The sequence below is a fragment of the Phyllobates terribilis genome, unplaced genomic scaffold, assembly GCF_046119375.1.
Source record: "Phyllobates terribilis strain yellow unplaced genomic scaffold, ASM4611937v1 Scaffold_9__5_contigs__length_417890890, whole genome shotgun sequence".
Taxonomy (NCBI): Eukaryota; Metazoa; Chordata; class Amphibia; order Anura; family Dendrobatidae; genus Phyllobates; species Phyllobates terribilis.
The window spans coordinates 287802634-287825531 of NW_027362769.1; the positions used below are offsets into that span (position 1 = coordinate 287802634).

At 38.3% G+C, this 22898-nt stretch overlaps 1 protein-coding gene across 1 annotated transcript in view; it reads left to right on the top strand.

Moving 5' to 3' along the window:
* Positions 1-22898, top strand: part of DNAH7 (dynein axonemal heavy chain 7) — a 505238-nt gene that overhangs the window by 435741 nt on the left and 46599 nt on the right. Inside the window, exons 56-61 of the mRNA XM_073647873.1 lie at positions 2492-2692; positions 3397-3558; positions 6770-6955; positions 10060-10197; positions 14347-14577; positions 17937-18089. Coding sequence (XP_073503974.1) covers positions 2492-2692; positions 3397-3558; positions 6770-6955; positions 10060-10197; positions 14347-14577; positions 17937-18089 — 1071 coding nt within the window. The remainder of the gene's footprint in view (positions 1-2491; positions 2693-3396; positions 3559-6769; positions 6956-10059; positions 10198-14346; positions 14578-17936; positions 18090-22898) is intronic.

Here is a 22898-nt window from a genome sequence, read left to right on the forward strand (position 1 = left end):
AAGCCAGGGAGAATACATCATCTACCTCCTCTAGCCAGCCCTTGGATAGTCAGGTTCAATGTACAATAATTACTTAGCATGCCACTGTTTTCACACCATGCAAATAAAGGTATTGGATTATTAACATATTATAAATATAGACCACCAGGGGGCATTCATTACGTGTGGAGGAAAGACGATTCTGGCATCTAAATAGGAAAGGGTTCTTTACAGTTAGAGCAGTCAGACTGTGGAATGCTCGACTGGAAGCGTTAGTATTGACAGAAACTATATCAGGATTTAAAAAAGGGCTGGATGCTTTTCTTACAACAAATACAGTGATAGATAATATATAATTGGTGGAGAAAGATTGAACTTGATGGACCTTCTTCCTTTGTTAACTTATGTAATAATGTACTGTAACTCTAAAAATAAAGAATTAAGGCAAAATGATTCCCATACAACTTGTCAAACAATCGATAGCCCTCTTGCTAACCAGCACACCACAACGGCTCATCTGCTAGATTTAGTACAGATTTGGTAATGTATACTCTTTTGCAAAGGGAAAAAACATTTGTAAAACAATTTTTCTACTACCACTTATATTTTAAGACATTTATCACCACAAGTATGTAATGCTAAAATGTGATTATATATTGTTGATTTAAAAAAGAAAGTACCGTAATACATTTGTATTTATGTACGAGACCAATAACCTAACTACCACTTAGAAGTCTTTTTACAGAGCATACAAAACATTGTATAAAGAAAAATAAAACTTTAGCTATGGAATTATGGATTAGTAGTTGATTATATGTGAATCTTATAGTGGGGTCCATTTTATAGTTAGAAAATTAGAGTTCATCAACTGAAAATAACCAAGCAGCTTTAATTCGCACCATTTTAAATGTGAGTAGCAAGATTGAAATGGAGTCTTTCTCACCAGATTTTTGCTCCCATCTGAGAGCAGCATGATGTAGAGGCAAAGAACCTGATTCCAGCAATGTATCACTTACTGGACTGCTGGGTGTATTTTTGATAGAATCCGTTTTTTCTGCTGTAAATGTAGCAGTGGTCTGGATGCTGAGCTCTGTATAACTCCACACATACCTATGATTAGCAGCTTTCTGTGTACACTGTGCATAGGCAGCAAGCTGCCAATCAGTGGTGGGGGCAGCAATACAAAGATTAGCTGGACTGCCTGGCACGCAAAACCTAAACTGACAGTGATACTCCCCTGCTGATAAAACACTGATTGTATTGAAACTACAGCACTTTAATAGATCAACTGGCAGTGCTGTCACCAATATTTGACCCTACGATCTAGTGATCACCAGGTGCAACCTGGCCTTGCAGACCTGCTGGGTCATAGCAGACCCAGATAAGCCCTCACAGTAACCGATGTAACAGGGGTCTATTTTTCGCTGTTACTAGAACTTCTATGGATGCATAAAAGTGCACTTTTCAACAATGAAAGTGCAATACCAAAAAGGAAAAGTTACGGAATTATGGAAATCACAGGTACCATGACCTGCAATGTCTCCGGATATGTCTTCCATCGAGCTCATCTGGGATGTCATTGGTTGGCAATTGCAAAGGGAGCTGCCATCAGTGGATCTTGATGATTTGCCCAAATGTATTCAGCATAGCAGAACATTCCTCAGACAATCACTAATAACCCACTGATAGCACCTGAGGCATGTAAGTGTGTATTTGAGCACATAGCACCTATATTCACTACTGAATAGACTGAGATGTTTTGAAAATTCTGTTTCCGTTTTTTTGTCATTTGCATATCATGAAGATGTCTATAGATCCTGTGATTTTCAGAATTTTATGACTTTTTTTTTTTTGGCATTGCAATTTTAATTTTCAATGGCTGTAGCGCTGCAGCGGCCATTCGTCCTATAACGTGTTGGGACTGGTGATGAGCGAACGTGCTCGGTTAACCCTTTAACCGAACACGCTCAGGTCCTAACCGAGTATCTTTGGCGTGCTCAAAACCTTTGTTCAAGTCGCCGCGGCTGCATGCCTTGAGACTGTTAGATAGCTGCAACACATGCAGGGATTGCCTAACAAACAGACAATCCCTGCGTGTATCGCAGATGTCTAACAGCCGCAAGACATGCAGCCGCGGTGACTTGACCACAGTTTTCGAGCACGCCAAACATACTCAGTTAGGACCCGAGCGTGCTCGGTTAAAGGGTTAACCGAGCAGGTTCGCTCATCACTAGTTGGAACACCTTCACTGCAGCAAAAGTTTGCGGAGATCCAGTCTGCATCAAAATTGAAAATGGGATAAGCCGTGAAACCAATTCATACAAAAATGTGAACTAAGCTTATTTTACACATGGAGATATTTTTTTTAATTCATTTTTAATAAACCAGTTAGGCAAACTGAGGCTAAGAAGAGAATCATTGTGTAGAGTTTATAACTAGCATTAAATATTCATGACATGTTGAGTTTAGATTGCAGTGTATGTTTATAGTTTAATGTTTTGTCATTTCACAGGAGCTGAATCCTGAGACTACGCATCCAGATTTTCGCCTCTGGCTTACAAGTTATCCATCACCAAATTTCCCTGTCTCAGTACTGCAGAATGGAGTAAAGATGACAAATGAGGCACCCAAAGGCTTGCGCTCCAACATTATCCGCTCATACTTGATGGATCCTATCTCTGATCCTGAGTTTTTCAGTAGCTGCAAAAAGCTTGTTAGTAATATTTATTAGATTTATAGCAATTGGCCACCAGCAGAATTATTTTATTTCCAATGTATGCTATTGTTTAAGAGAGTAGAATGTAGCAGAAATAAATAACATGCCACTTCTTGTGACTACTTGAAATTTAGATCTAATAGTCACTTTTATTAAAAAGAAACTCGGGTGAAAACTGAAGATTCCCATTTTCATAATCTGTTATTCTTTAAGACCAACAAAGACTCATTTTATTACTTTACTGTTTGCTAAGCAAGAATATATTCACACCACAGACTGCAGATCTTATGTCTGATCTTCGCACTTTGCTAAGCTTTATTATGTATGCTTATCTAGATATAGGAAGAGTCTATTCATATCTATATATATTTATTAAATGAAAATTGAAAAAAAACAAATATACTAAGGGTAGCTTCACATGTTATGTCCGAAGAGCAACTACATGGCAGCCAGCACCATGTCGGCATGCTGATCGGAGTGGTGCTACAAAATGATTGCGGCTGAAAAGCTGTTGGATTGCAAATGTTAATGGCCACATGGCTATGAAGCTATAGTGATTGCAGTTTACCATGTAGCCATTAACTAATGAACATTATTCATACTATTTGCACAGTACCCTTTCATACACATAATATTCCTTTATTATGTCAAATCAAGCAAGCTTCCTTCCAATTTTGTGTTTTGTTTTTTCTTTTTCTTAGCCGGAGTTCAAGAAACTGCTTTATGGACTGTGTTTCTTTCATGCTCTCGTTCAAGAAAGAAGAAAATTTGGCCCACTGGGATGGAATATTCCTTATGAATTTAACGAGACAGACATGAGAATTAGCGTTCAACAATTGAATATGTTCCTAAATCAGTATGATGTAAGGAGCTGAAAATGTCTTCATTGTGAAAGCTAATGGCAGTGATTTATGTTGGGATATGTTTATTTAAAAAAACATACATCTGATCATAACTTTGTTGTGAAATTTAAATTAGACTTTGGCTAAAATAATGAATTCTAATTGAGGGATTTTACATGTAAATTTCAAGTAATATTAAAAGGTTAAACTTTGTTTTTAACCCTTCCTGCAAATGGATGTACCATTACTTTCTGTACTTTAGTATAACTAGTGGATAGCATAGGCTCAGGCCTCATTTGCATGCCTGATATGGCATTGCTTTCTAAAGATTGTGTAAGCAATCAAAGAATCCCATTGTACAAATACGGTATTTGTCGAAAATATGTAGACTGTGTAGAATGTTCCTTAACAAGTATTTATTTATTATGAATAATATTTCGTATTACTGCTATCTAAATTTAATTTATAGTATGAATAAAATGATGCAAAAGCTATAATGGTATTTCTGGTTTTAGCATGATTTTAATGTGAAAAAATTAAATAAATTCAAACATTAATATTACTTATAACCCCAAAATAAAAAAACATGCCACTTACCCCACACAAAAAAACAAGCCCGAATTTGGCTACGACTAGGAGTGACTAGGAGTATAAAAAAAGTTATGGGTCTTGGACAGTGGTGACATAAAATTATTATTATTTTGTTTCATAAAATTTTTCTGCAAAAGTACTATATATTCCCCAAAATAAAGGCAATAAAAAGTACAACAAAAACCCACAAGCCCTCATACAGCTTTACCAATGTGCAAATAAAAGCAAGTTGTAATTCTTTGTGTGAGTTTATTGAAAAAAAATATGGAAAAAAATGTTAGGTTTTTGTCATGTAAAAAAAATCATACCAGGAAGAATAATTTCAGATTTTTTTCCAGCTTTAATGTCACCTATAATCTGTACAATTCAATTGAAAAATAACTAAAATTGTTACGGGTGGCAAAACAAAAATAAACTAAAATAATTTGGTTGCATAAATATGCACATCCTTAAACTAATACTTGTTAAAGCACCCTTTGAATTTATAACAGCATTCAGTCTTTTTGGGTAGAAGTGTATCCTCATGGCACATCTCGAAGTGGCAATATTTGCCTACTCTTCGCAGTAGCGCTCTATATCTGTCAGATTGCGAGAGTATCTTCTGTTTACTGTCCTCTTCAGATCACCCATAGATTTTCAATTGGATTCAGGTCTGGGCTCTGGCTGGGCCACTAAAACTAAAGCTTGAGGCAAGCCATTGTTTAGTTGATTTGAAGGGATCCTTAAAGAGGTTTTCCCATAAACAAAGTTAATTTTAATCAATAGATCTTGGAATAATAATAATTTCCACAATTGGATGTGTTTAAAAAAATGTTCCTGTGCTGAGATAATCTTATAAATGTGCCCCTGCTGTGTCTCACCATGGAGGAACATGCTCTGATCATACCACAGCTCCTGGGCTGGGGAGGAAGTAAAAAAGTATACACTCATTACATATACTTCTTTCTTTGAAGTAAAACATTTTTTAAAAACAGGCAGGGAAATGCTTTTTCACACAAAAAGAATTAGCTGTGATCCCATGCTGTGCTATCTGTATACTTTTTTGTTTCCTCCCCTGACCATGAGATATGGTATGATCAGACCATGTCCCTGTATGGTCAGACACAACCATTACACAGTACACAGCAGGGGCACATTTATAAGATTATCTCAGCTCAAGGACATTTTTTTAAACACATACAATTGTGGAAATTATTATTATCCAAGATGTATTGATTAAAATCAATTTTAAAATTAACTTTGTGGGAAACCCCTTTAAGGTTTTTGTTGTGCTGAAAGGTTGAAATTCCTCCTCATCTTCAGCTTTGTAGCAAATGCCTAAAGGTTTTGTTGCAAAATTGACTGATATTTGGAACTGTTCATAATTCCCTCCAACCTCGATTAAAGCCCCAGTTCAAGCTGATGAAAAACAGTCCCAAAGCAAAATGCTGCCTCCACCACGCTTTGCTGTTGGTATAGTATTCTTTTAGTGCTGTGCAGTGTTGGCTTTGCACCAAGCATAACTTTTGGAATAAAGACCAAAAAGTTCAATCTTGGTTTCATCAGACTATGACACATTTTCCCACATGATTGTGGCAGACTTGATGTAGGTTTTGGCAAAGAATAGCCGGTCTTGAATGTTTTTCTTTGTAATAAAAGGATTCAGTTTTGCCACCTCACCCCATATGCCAGACATATGAAGAACATGTGGGATTGTTGTCACATGCCGTACACAGCCAGTACTTGCCAGAAATTCTTGAAGCTCTTTTAATATTGCTGTAGGCCTCTAGGCAGCATCCCAGACCAATTTGCTTCTTCTCTTTATTTATTTATTTTACTTACTTATATAGCGCCATTAATTCCACAGCGCTTCACAAACAATATCGCAATCTAAATTCCCTATCAATATGTCTTCTCTTTTCATCTTTTTATGAGGTTCTAGGTAATGTCACTGTTGTCCCAAGTGTAAGCCACTACTTAATGACGGTGTTCAGTGTGCCATGGTATATATAATGCCTTTGAATTTTTTTGTACCCTTCTCTATTGATAACTTAACAATGACATACCTTTGCTGTGTTGTAAGCTGTTTACAGACAATGGCTTTTGCTATGAAATGTAGCTAAGAAAATGTCAGGAAAATCCTACTAGAACAGCTAAACTTTATATGGGGTTAATTATAATCACTTTAAATTATGGCAGCTGTGTACAGACTACTATTTACCATGAGTTGAAATATAATTAACTAATTGTGAACACAACCACATCATCAATTATGAGAGGGTGTTGACACTTATACATCCATATTATTTTAGTTTTGGTATTTTTTATTTCATCCCTCAAAATGATTTCCGTTTGCTTCTCAATGGATTTATTCAGATAATGCATGACAATAAGGTGGAAAAAGTTCTGAAATTATTCTTCCTGGTATGATTTTTCTTACATGATAACCTGCCATTCAGCAGGTGTGTGTAGACATTATATATCCACTGTAAGTAGTTTTGTTCCTAGTTGCATTCTATAGCAGCTTAATTTGTTGTCAACATTCTGAAATATACATAGTTTGCTATGGGGCCCCATGAGCTCTATATTCGTCACTAATCGGAGGATATCGGAAGGTTTGCATTTTTTAATATTGTTATAACGGATGTCCATGTTGTTACAGGAGGTACCATATGATGCCCTAAGATACATGACAGGAGAGTGTAATTATGGAGGCAGAGTGACTGATGACTGGGACCGTCGGACGCTTCGTAGCATTCTGAATAAATTCTTCACCCCAGAAATAACTAAAAATGAAAATTACAAATTTGACTCAAGCAGCATTTACTATGCCCCTTCAGATGGAGATGTAAGCATAATTATTATGGTGCATCAATGTAAAAATAATATAGTTAACATTTTACTTTTCATTTAACTGTATAAGGACTAATCACATGATAATTGTTTTTGCATTAATTAATACATATATTAATTTAATAGAACCTTTAACTGAAATTATGAACAATGCATTTAAAAACACATGAACATTCGCCTATTTTTTATATTTTAGCAGATTTAATATATTTTATTCTTGATATTCTCCCTTTGTTCTTGTTAAAACATTGTTTAGCATTAAAACTGTTTGCCTTCGGGCTTTTTTAAATTTGTCAAGTTATATAAATGTGCATATTGTCTATTCTCCAATATATTGTATATTGCTTATTGCTGATGTGTTTGGTGGTTAAAATGAGCCTTTAAAGGGAACCTGTCACCTCGGAAAATGCGATGTACCTGCAGATATATAAACTTAATTACAAGGTAAATAGCATTACAAAGCTGACCGGATGCCTTACTGAAAATGCGGCTACCGGAAGAAAATTAACTTATTTCCTCCTGGGAGCTGCCGGCTTTCAGTCATAAAGGTGTGATTGGATTGATTACAGTCACTGCTCACAGCACTGATCACTGTAGTGAACAATAACTGTAAGTACGCTCCGGCACTTTGACTAACGACCAGCTCTGCACAGATTAAGCTGTCAATCACAGTGTCGGGGCGTGCTTAGTGAGCAGTGCTGTGGGCTGTGATTGTAATTCCTCTATGACTGAAAGTCAGCGGCTCTCAGGAGAAATTAAGTTAATTTTCTCTTGGTAATTACATTTTCAGTAAGGTGGCCAGGCCGCATTGTAACGCTATTTACCTGCAGATTAACCCTATATCTGCAGGTAAATAGCATTTTACGAGTGGCAGCTTCCCTTTAAAAAACAGAATATACAGTACAGACCAAAAGTTTGGACACACCTTCTCATTTAAAGATTTTTGTGTATTTTAATCACTATGAAAATTGTACATTCACACTGAAGGCATCAAAACTATGAATTAACACATAATTATATACTTAACAAAAAAGTGTGAAACAACTGAAAATATGTCTTATATTCTAGATTCTTCAAAGTAGCCACCTTTTGCTTTGATGACTGCTTTGCACACTCTTGGCATTCTCTTGATGAGCTTCAAGAGGTAGTCACGGAAATGGTTTTCTCTTCACAGGTGTGCCCTGTCAGGTTTAATAAGTGGGATTTCTTGCCTTATAAATGGGGTTGGGACCATCAGTTGTGTTGTGCAGAAGTCAGGTGGATGCACAGCTGATAGTCCTACTGAATAGACTGTTAGAATTTGTATTATGGTAAGAAAAAAGCAGCTAAATAAAGAAAAACGGGTGGCCATCATTACTTTAAGAAATGAAGGTCAGTCAGTCCGAAAAATTGGGCAAACTTTGAAAGTGTCCCCAAGTGCAGTTGCAAAAACCATCAAGCGCAACAAAGAACAAGCTCACATGAGGACCGCCCCAGGAAAGGAAGACCAAGAGTCACCTCTGCTTCTGAGGATAAGTTTATCCGAGTCACCAGCCTCAGAAATCGCAGGTTAACAGCAGCTAGGATTAGAGACCAGGTCAATGCCACACAGAGTTCTAGCAGCAGACACATCTCTTCAACAACTGTTAAGAGGAGACTTTGTGCAGCAGGCCTTCATGGTAAAATAGCTGCTAGGAAACCACTGCTAAGGATAGGCAACAAGCAGAAGAGACTTGTTTGGGCTAAAGAACACAAGGAATGGACATTAGACCAGTGGAAATCTATGCTTTGGTCTGATGAGTCCAAATTTGAGATCTTTGGTTCCAACCACCGTGTCTTTGTGTGACGCAGAAAAGGTGAATGGATGGACTCTACATGCCTGGTTCCTACCGTGAAGCATGGAGGAGGAGGTGTGATGGTGTGAGGGTGCTTTGCTGGTGACACTGTTGGGAATTTATTCAAAATTGAAGGCATACTGAACCAGCATGGCTACCACAGCATCTTGCAGCGGCATGCTATTCCATCCGGTTTGCGTTTAGTTGGACCATCATTTATTTTTCAACAGGACAATGACCCCAAACACACGTCCAGGCTGTGTAAGGGCTATTTGACCAAGAGGGAGAGTGATGGGGTGCTACGCCAGATGACCTGACCTCCACAGTCACCAGACCTGAACCGAATCGAGATGGTTTGTGGTGAGCTGGACCGCAGAGTGAAGGCAAAAGGGCCAACAAGTGCTAAGCATCTCTGGGAGCTCCTTCAAGATTGTTGGAAGACCATTTCCGGTGACTACCTCTTGAAGCTCATCAAGAGAATGCCAAGAGTGTGCAAAGCAGTCATCAAAGCAAAAGGTGGCTACTTTGAAGAGCCTAGAATATAAGACATATTTTCAGTTGTTTCACACTTTTTTGTTAAGTATATAATTCCACATGTGTTAATTCATAGTTTTGATGCCTTCAGTGTGAATGTACAATTTTCATAGTCATGAAAATACAGAAAAATCTTTAAATGAGAAGGTGTGTCCAAACTTTTGGTCTGTACTGTACATATCAGTAACCAATGCTTGTATTTGGAATAGACGGAGCAGAGAGTTTGTTGCAGTATCTTACAGCCATCACTGTGCCTTTCTTTTATGCCAACAAGTCCATTAAACCCAGAAAATTTTCTCCCATCTGTAGTGATGCTATGGCACATCGATATTAACCATTGTATGCACTGAACCAAAAAGCTTTTAGCTGTACAGAGATAATGAAATTGCAGGCAGATGAAATGCCCTTAGACTGTCAGTGAGTGAAACAGCTATGTTATTTTATGATTTAAAGTCTACAGAAATGATTTACACCCGGTGACTAGATGACATTACCAAATATAGGGACGTGTATTCAATTATTTAGATCAATTACCCACATTCAGAAAAGAGGAGAAAGGAGCCTCCTTCATATTTTAATGCCCATTCTTCATCACTGTGATGCTGATTATGTGTCTTTGCCGTGTCTTGCACTTTTCTTATAGGACACTGCAGATAATGGGAAGATGCTAATGCTTTTAAGGCAGTTTAAGACTCATAAATATAAATTAAAGTTCTGACCCTTATTTAACAGTTCTTTTTTTATTTCTCAGTACAACCATTATGTAGAATATACAAAGACCCTCCCTCTGAATCCGTCCCCTGAGATTTTTGGTATGAATGCTAATGCCGACATCACCAAAGATCAGTCGGAAACACAGCAGTTATTTGATAACATCCTTCTAACACAGGTATGACACTGCTAATTACAGAGCTAATCTCAACATATGATCCACTTTTAAGTGTTTTATTCTTTTTGTTCTTTTTCTCACAAATCCTATAGTTGAATGTTATTGCAAATGAAGTCAGATGTATAATGCCAGTATTTGCCGAATAATAAGATTTACTTGTTGCTCTGCCTGGTGCCCCCAGCAACTGACTACAATGTGCTGGGGGGGCCCGGGAACCAGAAGAGCTGATTACACGGTGAAGATTGAATACAGACTGTGCAATGCACTGACACAATGATACCTCCAGAGTGAGAGACACTTTTTCTACACACTTTCTTTATTGGCTAAATAGAGTGTCTCTGTCTCTGGCTAATAAAAAAATTCCAAAAAAAGGTACTTTCTTCAAGCAACTCAGAATGTCATGTAAGGGTGTGTCACAATGTGTTTTGTTTTTTTTAATCCAATCCTATAAAGATTATTTTCATGGGAAAGATTTCCATTCCTTTATTTAGAAAGTTCAATCTTAGACTAGACTGTCTGAAATTGTACTAATTTTGTGGCTCATGCTTGCGCATCTTTAGCCACTTTTATCTAACTTTTCATTAATGTGTGGCTTTCTTTTTCCCACTTTTTTGCTAAAATTTGTTGCAGCTTAGTGCACCTTGTGGCATTGAAGCCCCTCCCCTTTCTTACCGCCCCTGAGGGGCCACAACTTCTGTTGCAGAAAGGTGCAGTGTTTGTAACCCATAGTAAATAGGTCTAAAACTAGATGAAACCATTTGTGTCAAAGGACGCTTACAGTAGGAAATCTGTCCCATTGTGTGCAGATCCTGTTTCAAACCTCTTTTATGGAAAGGACTGATTTAATGTATCTCTATGTCCAGTGTTTCTTATATTAACTATTAGAGATGAGAAAATTGATTTGGAGGAACTGTTTTCCCACAGTCATGTCAGTAGTATGTGGCTGCTAGATGGGTGACTTCCAAACCACCTACCGTCAGCTGGAATCCCCAGTGTTTTTTTTTCCTTAGAGGCCCCGGCATGTTGTCATCTATATGTCACGCCATAAGGATGACGTAGTGTTGTGCCTACAAATCAGAAGAGGCGCCAAGGACTCTGACAAGTAGGAGGCAGCTTGCAGGGCTCTCGTCTGGCAGGCATGGACTACTGCGAATCGACTGGCTCATATATATTAACTATGTGCACTACCTTTTTTCTCAACCAATCAACATCTCAGTAATTTTCCTTGACATTGGTGATTGGCTGTAATCAGGGAGATGACAATGGTTGCTGTCACACTGCCCAGTCCATCTGACTGTGAAAAAGCAGTTTTCAGCCCATTAAGGTTATAAGTTTGTGCCCGGGGCAAATGCCTGCTTAAAGAGGTTTTCTGTGATTGGCAAAAGTAAGTTAAAGGGAGGAAATGGTATAAATAAAAAAAGAAACCAGTACTTACCCAATAAATGTCTGCAGCTCCAATGCAACCATGTTGCAGTCCCAGACAGTCTTTTTTTTTTTCCTGCAATGTTGACTTGCTGTCAGGGCTGTGGAGTCGGTAAACCAAACTTCCGACTCCGACTCCTCAATTTCCATGACACAGACTCCGACTCCACGACTCCAACTCCCTCATACATGGCTCATGTTCAAGTGATAAATTTACTGTAGCACAGATTCATCTCCGCTAAAAGTCTAGACCCTTAGATCAGGAATAGGACAGACATTTATAGGACATTTCATAACTTTCCCAAATTCTTATGAAAAAATATTCCCCACAAACTGCATTGAACTACTGTACCCAATTTATTATATATTTTAGGAGTCGGAGTCAGTCCATTTTATACCGACTCCGACTCCACAGCCCTGCTTGCTGTCTACCCGCCTGACCACTCCAGCCAAGCACTCCCCTCAGTGGTGATGCTGTTATGTACAGACCACTGAAGCCAGTGATTGGCAGCAAAGGTGCAAGAAAAGGTCATAAGGTGACTAATGTTTCCTTATTTCATTCCATTTTTATCTGCCGTCCTAGTATTTGCCCGTCCTGGAAAACTTAACTGTTTATGTTGGTTTGTTGTTGCATCTGTGTAATGATCAAATATTAAGTATCTGCCACAAGTTTTATTCTTTTTAATTTAACTTTTTTTTCTTTCAGAGTGATAGTGGAGTAAGTAAAATGTATTAATTGTACTTTGGATGTACTTTGTGGGACTTATTTCTATTTCCTTTGTTACTATATGATATCAAGAGGTTGGTAACAATCTATTTAACGTACATCCAGAGGTTTATTGGCAGATTGCAATAGAGAATGTATAACTGGTGGAGAAAGGTTGAACTTGATAGACCCGTGTCTTTTACAACCTATGTAACTATGTAACTCATTGTACGCTGCTCCTGGGGACCTTTGGGTCTATCCTGAAATTAGGGATGAGTCTGAAACTGTTAAAAATCCGGCAGACTCTTAACATGTATTCGGTTTTGGTGATCTACAGTTATAAGCCAATAGTTCAAAGCACTAACTTATTGCTTCAGGTCATATGGTGCAATCCAGTTAGAACTAATTGATTTCTTATACGGGGAAAAAAACATTTAAAAGGCCTGTGTGATTAAAGGGCAATAAATACATGTATGGACACATGCACTCATAGTGCATAGTGACAGCTTTACAACACTATTCACATGGTCAACAATTACATGATATAGGAGTTTAAGGAATTTCATGTTTTTCGGTGACTTTTACAAGAGAGAATGCCAACATGACAGTCACTTTATTAGATGAATTAACTATAACTTGCACGGTAATACCAATCTGCCAAGTTAAACTGGGGCTAAATTTGCATAATATTAAACAGTTGATCTATGGTTACCCTTGATGTAATGATACTGAATTAGAAAGCTATGATTGCACCCTCCTCTTGACATACAGAACCCGTGGGATGTAGCTCTAGTGCTAACTTAGACTTATAGGAGGTGATGGTTTATTTAACACTACTACAACATATGGCTCCTATACACAAGGTGGTGGTTTATTTCACATTACAAATTACTAAAAATATGTACTAGTCTATTCATATACTTGAGATGCGGGAGGTTATTCTCTTTACAAAGTGTTAAGGCTGTTTTTCATTAAATGCAGATGAAGTAAATCTTTTCAGTCTTGAGATAATATAGAATTCTAATAAAAAAGACTTTGTAAAAAAATGATAATTTATGATATGTATTAAAGCTGAATCTGGGAAAGCTTATGCTGAAAATCAATGCATGCTGGGAGTATTATGAAAGAGATCATCTGCTACTCATTTTGGGAAAAGAAATCCGCACCTTACATCTTCCGGTCCTTCCATAGCATCATTGGAATCAGTTTTTATAGGTTTCTTATAATCAGCCTTATATCTCTGTGATAGAATAGCCTCTTTATGAACAGAATGGTTGTAGCTGGGAGGTTACCTGTTTATATGTCATACTGTAGTCATGAGACTGACATTGGACATACAAGCTTTTTATTGAAGTATATACAAGACATTGAGGTAAGTATGTGTTCTATTTGACTATCATTAATATATATTTGATAACTTTTTATTAAAAAACAGACATTAGAATACATGACACTTATGTTACATTCATGGAATGATAATCTTCTTGAATATTATACTATCATAAATATGATTTAAATGGGTTTTCTTGAGTTGTATCTTCAGGAGCCCACTGCTCCCCTGCCTCCTGACTTTGTGGTTGCTGGGGTTTAGAGTGCTCATGAAGATTGTCAGTTCGGAAGCAGTATGGTGCCTCCACTAGTCCAAACTCAGCGCTCTCCCAGGCTGCTTTGCTCCGCGTGATGAGAGAAGGGCAGGGGGACTGAGGATGGCTGGATTCTGCGATCTGGCCAGCATCAGAGCGGCACAAACATGCTGTAGCATAGAGCCTGCTTTTTGTGCATGCTAGTTACCTAAGGAACTAGCCATTATAAAATTAAAAATCTGAAGAGATAAATTGCAAAGTTTCTTGATTTTACAAGCAGTTCTACCAATTTAAGAACTTGAGACAACCTCATTAACTGAAAATAGCATACCTAGATTTCAGTAACATAAAATATTTGGAATATTGTATGGTATAAAGAGCACTAGAATTTGTGAAGTTTCTAAAAATATTTAATTTGAATTGATTCATTGTGCATAGTCGCGGACTTCAGGAGGCAGTGGCAAATCAACAGATGAAACAGTGTATGAAGTCTCTGGTGATATCCTAAGTAAACTGCCCTTGAACTTTGATACCGAAGCTGCACTAAGAAGATACCCAACCACTTACACTCAGAGCATGAATACTGTATTAGTCCAAGAAATGGGTCGATTTAACAAATTGCTTTCCACCATAAGAGATTCTTGTGTCAACATACAGAAAGCAATAAAAGTAAGTCTTTCACTGAAAGGGTATCAAAGATATTTTTTTTGTTGTTCAATTTAATTGGGGAATCATATATATGCTAATTCTACTTATATTTACAAATCATATATATTTTATAATTATATCGGTGCAATAGATAGCTGTCTTTTTTGTGATTTAGTTTTTCCTCCTTCTCCCAAGAGCCATCATTTTTTATTTTTCTGTCTACATAGCTTATGATGTTTTGTTTTGTTTTTCTGGACGAGTTGCAGTTTTGCACTACACCATTCACTTTACCATATAATGTACTGAAAAACAGGAAAAAATTCTAAGTGAAGTATAATGGTGAAGAAAGCGCAATTCTGCCATTGTTTTTTGGGTTTATTGTGCAGCAAAAATGACCCGGTATCATGATTTTCTAGGTCAGGTGATTACGCCATACTAAGCGTGTATAGTTTTTATTTAATTATTTTAGTGGCTTTAAAAAAATTCTGAACTTTGTAAAAGCAATTGTTTTTGTCACCATTTTCTGAGATCCATACATTTTTATTTTTCTGTGTGAGGGTTAGTTTCTTATGTGCTGAATTTTGGATAAACACAATGATTTGATTGTTGTGTATTGCATTTTTGGGAGAGGTGTGGCATTTAGATTTTTTTTCTTTACAACATTTACCTTAATAATTTTATATAAATAAATATATATATATATATATATATATATATATTTATTTATTTATCTTTTAATAGTAAAAGGGAGTTAGGTGAATTTGTATAACTTTTTTTTTTAATATTTAATTTTATTTTATAGTCCCCATAGTGGGGATTTGAACCTGCAACTATTTGTTTGTTTCAACTATGTACTGCAATACGACAATATCACAGTGGATAATCAAAATGACTGTCTCCAATAAAGTACAGATGCTGGCGACAAAGGCCTTGGCAATCGATCAGTATCCCACAGTTGTGTCAACCCCAGAGAAAGCCACTAGTAGAGATAGTGAAATGCAGGGGGATTTCTTGCCTACCCTACTTCAGTAGCTCACATGTTGCATATTGATTACACTCTTTTTTTGCTGAATTTTTTTCTGCAGCCAAAACCTGGTCTCTTCACAGTAAAAAAGCTGCAGTCAAAACACAGGTTTTGCTGCAATTTTGTTGTGTGTTTTGCTAGTTTTCAGCATCCCAAAATTCAGCTTTGCTTCCGCGTTGAAAGCATAAACAATACAAGGTGTTTAAGCACCAATGCAAGACATATGTGAAAACATAAAGCTTTTTTGCAAAAAAGGCTAATTTGATCAAATTATTTTGGGGTAAATGTTTGTTTTATGTTTATTAGACAGGGCATTGTTCTGAGGGAACCTGTCAGCTCATACATGCTGTCCAAACCGTGGGCAGCATGTATAAGCCACTGCCTGTATAATCACAGCTGGGTATGTCTGTCTCTGAAACGCTGCAGTGTTTCAGAGAAAAACATACTTTTAATAGCTGCAGACTGAGCCGCAATGTGCATTAGTTGTACAGGCGGGTGCCTGATGGCTTCTCCCCACTCGATGACATTGACTGGCAAGCCTCTGCCTATGTGCACGTATAGGCCGAGGTTTGTCAGTCACTGTCAGTGGGCGGGGAGAAGTCACCGGGGACCTTCCTGTACGACTAGTCACCCGCGTACCTCAGTCCCCGGCAGCTATTAAAAGTATATTTTTAACAAAAATAAATCACTATGATCGTACAGCCAGTGCCTGATACATACTACCCACAATTTGGGCTGCATGTATCACTTGTGAGGTTCCCTTTCATTTTAACACATATGATTCATTTAATTATCACTATTAGACTATGTTTGGAGTGGGGAGAAACAAAAGAATTGCTTTGAATAAAGTTTTTTTATGTTTTAAAAAATATTGACTATTCTGAACAAAAAAGCTGAATTCATGTATGAAGATCAGCCGGGAAATAAGGTTATATGAGTGAAGCATAAAAAATACACAATTGCAATTTCATAAAAATATCGGGAGCAGTTGAATTGGCCAGGCATTGTTTAATTAACACATTGGTAGGGCATTGAATTGATTGGGCATTGTTTACTTAACACATTGGTAGGGCATTGAATTGGTTGGGCATTGTTTACTTAACACATTGGTAGGGCATTGAATTGGCTGGGCATTGTTTACTTAACACATTGGTAGGGCATTGAATTGGTTGGGCATTGTTTACTTAACACATTGGTAGGGCATTGAATTGGCTGGGCATTGTTTACTTAACACATTGGTAGGGCATTGAATTGGCTGGGCATTGTTTACTTAACACATTGGTAGGGCATTGAATTGGTTGGGCATTGTTTACTTACCACATTGGTAGGGCATGGAATTGGCTGGGCATTGTTTACTTAACACATTGGTAGGGCATTGAATTGGCTGGGCATTGTTTACTTAACACATTGGTAGGGCATTGAATTGGTTGGCATTGTTTACTTAACACATTGGTAGGGCATTGAATTGGTTGGGCATTGTTAACTTTACTACATATCAATAATTTAATTATCGCTAATTTAATTAAGCTATGCTTGGTGCGCTTGGTATGCTGCACCAAGCACAAGCGATCAGACAATTGGAGCTTCAAGTAACAAGTACAGTGAAAAGTAAAAAATAATGTTTTAAAAAATCTGAAAAAAATAATAAAACCTAAAAGTTCAAGTCACCCCCTTTTTGCCCCATTAAAATAAAGATATAAAAAAGTTTTAAAAAATACACATGTAACAAGCGACCAAAATGTCATATCTGTCTCAAAATGGTATCAATAAAAACGTTGTCTTGTCCTGCAAAAAATAAGACATCACACAGCTCCATTGGCCGAAAAATAAAAACGTGCCTGTCTCAGAAAATGGCGACACAACCCCAAACATTTTTGGGGGCAAACTTCTAATTTTTTTTTTAACCACTAAAATGATAAAAGTGCTGGACATTTTGGATATCATGGTAACTGTACTGATGAGCAGAATCATAATCCAAGGTCATTTTTTACCATAAAATGTACACCGTAAAATTCCCAAAAAACAATGTCAGAATTGTGTTTTTCACAATTTCTCCCCACTTGGAATTTTTTTCCCATTTTCCAGTACGCTATGTGGAAAAATGAATGGTGTCATTCAAAAGTACAACTCGCCCAGCAAAAACAAGCCCTCATATGTCTGGACAGAAAAATAAGAGTTATGGCTCTGGGAAGAAGAGGAGGTAAAAACAATAACGCAAAAACGGAAATTGGCCCCGTCGTGAAGGGCTAAGCAGCATGCACATCTTGCCTAACACTGAGAAAACTCTGTATACACTGTTTGCCATGTATGTCTGCATGCGAAAGATTGAAACTTTTTCTTTTTGTTATATAAACAGGGCTTGGTGGTAATGTCTGCCGACCTGGAAGAGGTTGTAATGAGCATCCTGAAAGGAAAGATTCCTGGTATGTGGATGAAGAAGTCTTATCCAAGCCTTAAACCTCTTGGAAGCTATGTTAATGATTTTCTTGCAAGACTGACATTTTTACAGGTAAGTCATTTTACCATAAAATGATACTACGACATTAACCTTGAAGCACTCAGAACTGTGTCATGCTGTCAACTAAAATAGTGGGATGCGCCTATTATATAGCCATATAGATAGATTAAAAGAGTGAAGCAATTTGGGAAAATTCATTATCAACTTATTATCCATACTTCAAAGTTTTATTTGAAACCATTTTCAGATGCACCTTGAGATTTCTACATGTGAAAAACTAAATCTGGAACGCTGAATACCTTTATGTAATGAATTTGTGGGGCAGAAAGTTCAGGGATACATCTGTTGTGTGCAGTTGTTAGTTTGCTGGTGCATGAAAGTATCAGATTTTCCTGCTTGTCACATAGTCTACTAAGATAACAGCTGAAACCGATACACAAGACAGATGGTGATTTGTGTTATTCACACTGATTTCACAAAACACTGCTGAAATGATAAATATTAGCAGTGTTAATAACTTGTGTCACATCTCTTCCACTGTGCTGAACCCAAAACTTAGCAACATGTTGTTTTTCCAAAATTAAGACCCAGACTAAGGAGGATAAATAAGGCGTTTTTACTAAAAGCCCAGTGCACAGGTTTGGTGGACGTTTGTTCAGCTCATTCTTCTTGTAGAACTTGCAAATTAAGATTTTGAAGCAAAAAGGAAAATGAAACATTTACATTTATTTACTATTTTAAAGAAAGCCTGTCATCTGAAGAAACGCCATTTATCTGCAGGCACAGTGGTAATCTGCAGATAAATAGCATTAATCCACCCCTGGCTGCCTTACTGGAGCAGCGGATACAGGGAGAAAAGGAACTTATGTCCTCCCTCATTTCCAGTCCTGGGGGCGGTGCAGGGAACTGTAACACTCACCATTCAATATACTGAGAGCGCGCTGTAATCACTCACCGGCACATCGATTGACAGCCTGCTCTGCAGCGCGTGTGCAGCATGTGTGTATACAGATCTGGCTGTCAATCAATGTGTTGGGGAGTGATTGGAGCACGGTCACTTTATATAGAGCAGTGACTCTAACAGCCCCCTATACCGCACCAATGACTAGAAACAAGCAGCTGCAGGGAGAATATCATTTAATTTCTACGTGTAGCAGCTTGATTAATCACTCCACATGACACGTTACTACTGCTCCAGAGTCCAGTGGCCTGCCATTACATCTGACCCTTGGCATTGTGCTTTGTGATCTAAGGCTTGCAAGCTGGTGCTCAGCAATGGAAAGCCATAATATGAAGCTACATGCCTACAGCTGTGAACATTTGGTTTACTTTTTATTGGGAAGCAAACAACAAATAGGACAAAATAACGGAAAACTTCAGTGTGCATAACTATTTACCCCCCTAAGGCCAGTACTTTGTAAAGCCTCTTTTTGCCGAAATTACATGTTACAAATGTGCCACACTCTGCTGCGATCTGTAGTGAGTCTGGGATTAGAAGACCTCAGTGATTAGCTGAGCACAGGTCCTCTATGAAATCTACACATCCATTCATGCATAAAACAGGTTTTTGGTTTCTTGTCATATGGAAGGGGTTAAGAGTTCCTTGTTGTAACTCTGCTGAATTTTTCTTTTGGCTCTTGTGTCAGCTACTCTGGAGAAGGTGTTCTTGGAGAAACTGTTGTGCTTCTTTGAAGCTTGTGGATTTCCATTTGTTTTGTGTTTTCCAGTCTGTCTCATTCCCTGTGTTTTCTTTACTGTAGTAGTAATACCAGTGTCTTGCTGTCCTGCACACTATCCAGGGCAAAGTGCAGGGTCAGGCAGGGCTTAGGGATGTGATGGCACACGGGCGGGAAGGACCCTTTTAGGGCAATAAGTAGAGCAGGTTTCAGCGTAAGGTGAGTGTTGAGGGGTCACCATCTCCCCCCCCCCCCCGTCTCCTTATCATCAGGGCTTTCCTCTACCAGCTTCCTCAACCCCTCTTTGTGTTGCACACCGGGCATCTCCCTGCCCTGGCGTGACATTACAGCTGCAAGTCGCTTTGGATAAGTCTCGATGAGCTTTCCACATCTTGCCACTGGCATTTATGCCCATTTCTCAAGACAAAACTGCTCCAGCTTCAAGCTAGATGGTTTCCTCTTGTAAACAGAAATCTTCGAGTCTGACCACAGATTCTCAATTGGGTTAAGGCTCGGGCTTTGACTAGGCCACTCCAAAACATTTAAGTTTCATCTTAATCCACTCGAGTGTTGCTTTAGCAGTATGCTTTGGGTCATTGTCTTGTTGGACCGGGTGAACCTCCGTCCCAGTCTCCAGTCACTGACAGACTGAAACAGGTTTTGCATCCCTGTATTTCGCACCATCCAACTTCCCCTCAACTTGGACCATTTTCCCTGTCCCTGCTGCCAAAAAACAACCCCACAGCATGATGCTGCCACCTCCATGTTTAATTGTGGGGATGGTGTTCTTGGGCTAATGAACTGTTGGTTTGGCGCCAGTGTTTACATTGGTGGCCAAAAAGTTCAATTTTGGTCTCTTCTGACCACTGCACCTGCCTCCATACATTTGGGGAATCTCCTACATATCTTTTGGTAAACTCAAAATGAGCCTTACAATTTTTGTGTGCAAGTAAAGGCTTTTTTCTGCCCACTGTTCCATAAAGATCACTTCTATGGAGTGTACGGCTTATTGTGGTCATATGGACAGATACTGCTGTCTCTGCTTGGGTATTCTGTAGCTTCTTCAAGTTTACCTTTGGTCTCTGTGCTGTCTCTTTGATTAATGGTTGCCTTGCCCGGGCTAAGAGTTCTGGTGGACGGCCATTTCTTGGCAGGTTTGTTGTGGTACCATGTTCATTTACATCAAGATAATGGATTTGATGGTGCTACGGGGGATCATTAGAGATTGGGATATTTTTTTATAACCCAACCCTGACTTGTACTTCTCAACAATTTTTTCACTGACTTTTCTGGAGATCTCCTTGGTCTTCATAGTGTTGTTTGATTAGTGGTGCCTCTTGTTTAATGGTGTTGGAGCCACTGTGGCTTTTCAGAAAAGGTCTGTATATGCTGACAGACCATGTGACACTTACAGTGTATTGTGAAAGTATTTGGCCCCCTTGAACTTTTCTACCTTTTGCCACATTTCTGGCTTCAAACATGAAGATATAAAATTCTAATTTTTTTGAGAAGAATCAACAACCAGTGGGACACAATCATGAAGTGGAATGAAATTTATTGGATATTTTAAACTTTTTCAACAAATTAAAAACTGAAAACTGAGGCGTGCAATATTATTCGGCCCCTTTACTTTCAGTGCAGCAAACTCACTCCAGAAGTTCAGTGAGGATCTCTGAATGATCCAATGTTGTCCTAAATGACTGGAAATAATAAATAGAATCCACCTGTGTGCAATCAAGTCTCCGTATAAATGCACCTGCTCTGTGATAGTCTCAGGGTTCTGTTTCAAGCGCAGAGAGCATCATGAAGACCAAGGAACACATCAGGCAGGTCTGAGATACTGTTGTGGTGAAGTTTAAAGCTGGATTTGGATACAAAAGGATTTCCCAAGTTTTAAACATCTCAAGGAGCACTGCGCAAGCGATAATATTGAAATGGAAGGAGTATCAGACCACTGCAAATCTACCAAGACTCGGCCGTCCCTCTAAACTTTCATCTCGAACAAGGAGAAGACTGATCAGAGATGCAGCCAAAAGGCCCATGATGATCACTCTGGATAAACTGCAGAGATCTACAGCTGAAGTGGGAGAGTCTATCGATAGGAGAACAATCAGTCGTACACTGCACAAATCTGGCCTTTATGGAAGATGGCAAGAAGAAAGCCATTTCTCAAAGATATCCATAAAAAGTCTTGTTTGAAGTTTGCCACAAGCCACCTGGGAGACACACCAAACATGTGGAATAAGGTGCTCTGGTCAGATGAAACCAAAATCGAACTTTTTGGCCACAGTGCAGAACGATATGTTTGGCGTAAAATGAACACAGCTCATCACCCTCAAAACACCATCCCCACTGTCAAACATGGTGGTGGCAGCATCATGGTTTGGGCCTGATTTTCTTCAGCAGGGACAGGGAAGATGGTTAAAATTGATGGGAAAATGGACGGAGCCAAATACAGGACCATTCTGGAAGAAAACCTGTTGGAGTCTGCAAAAGACCTGAGACTGGGACGGAGACTTATCTTCCAACAAGACAATGATCCCAAACATAAAGCAAAATCTACAGTGGAATGGTTCAAAAATAAACGTATCCAGGTGTTAGAATGGCCAAGTCAAAGTCCAGACCTGAATCCAATCGAGAATCTGTGGAAAGAGCTGAAAACTGCTGTTCACAAACGCCCTCCATCCAACCTGAATGAGCTTGAGCTGTTTTGCAAGGAAGAATGGGCTAGAATTTCAGCCTCTCGATGTGCAAAACTGATAGAGACATACCCCAAGCGACTTGCAGCTGTAATCGCAGCAAAAGGTGGCGCTACAAAGTATTAACTCAAAGGGGCCAAATAATATTGCACGCCCCACTTTTCAGTATTTAATTTGTTAAAAAAGTTTAAAATATCCAATAAATTTCGTTCCACTTCACGATTGTGTCCCACTTGTTGTTGATTCTTCCCCCCAAAAATAGAATTTTATATCTTTATGTTTGAAGCCAGAAATGTGGCAAAAGGTAGAAAAGTTCAAGGGGGCCAAATACTTTCACAATGCACTGTATATTGCACACAGGTGGACTTCCTTTCACTAAGCATGGGACTTAAGGTAATTGCTTGCACCAGAAATTTTTAGGGGCTTCATAGCAAAAGAGCACATGCCAATTTTTAGTTATTTGATCCCATACATTTAATTTATGC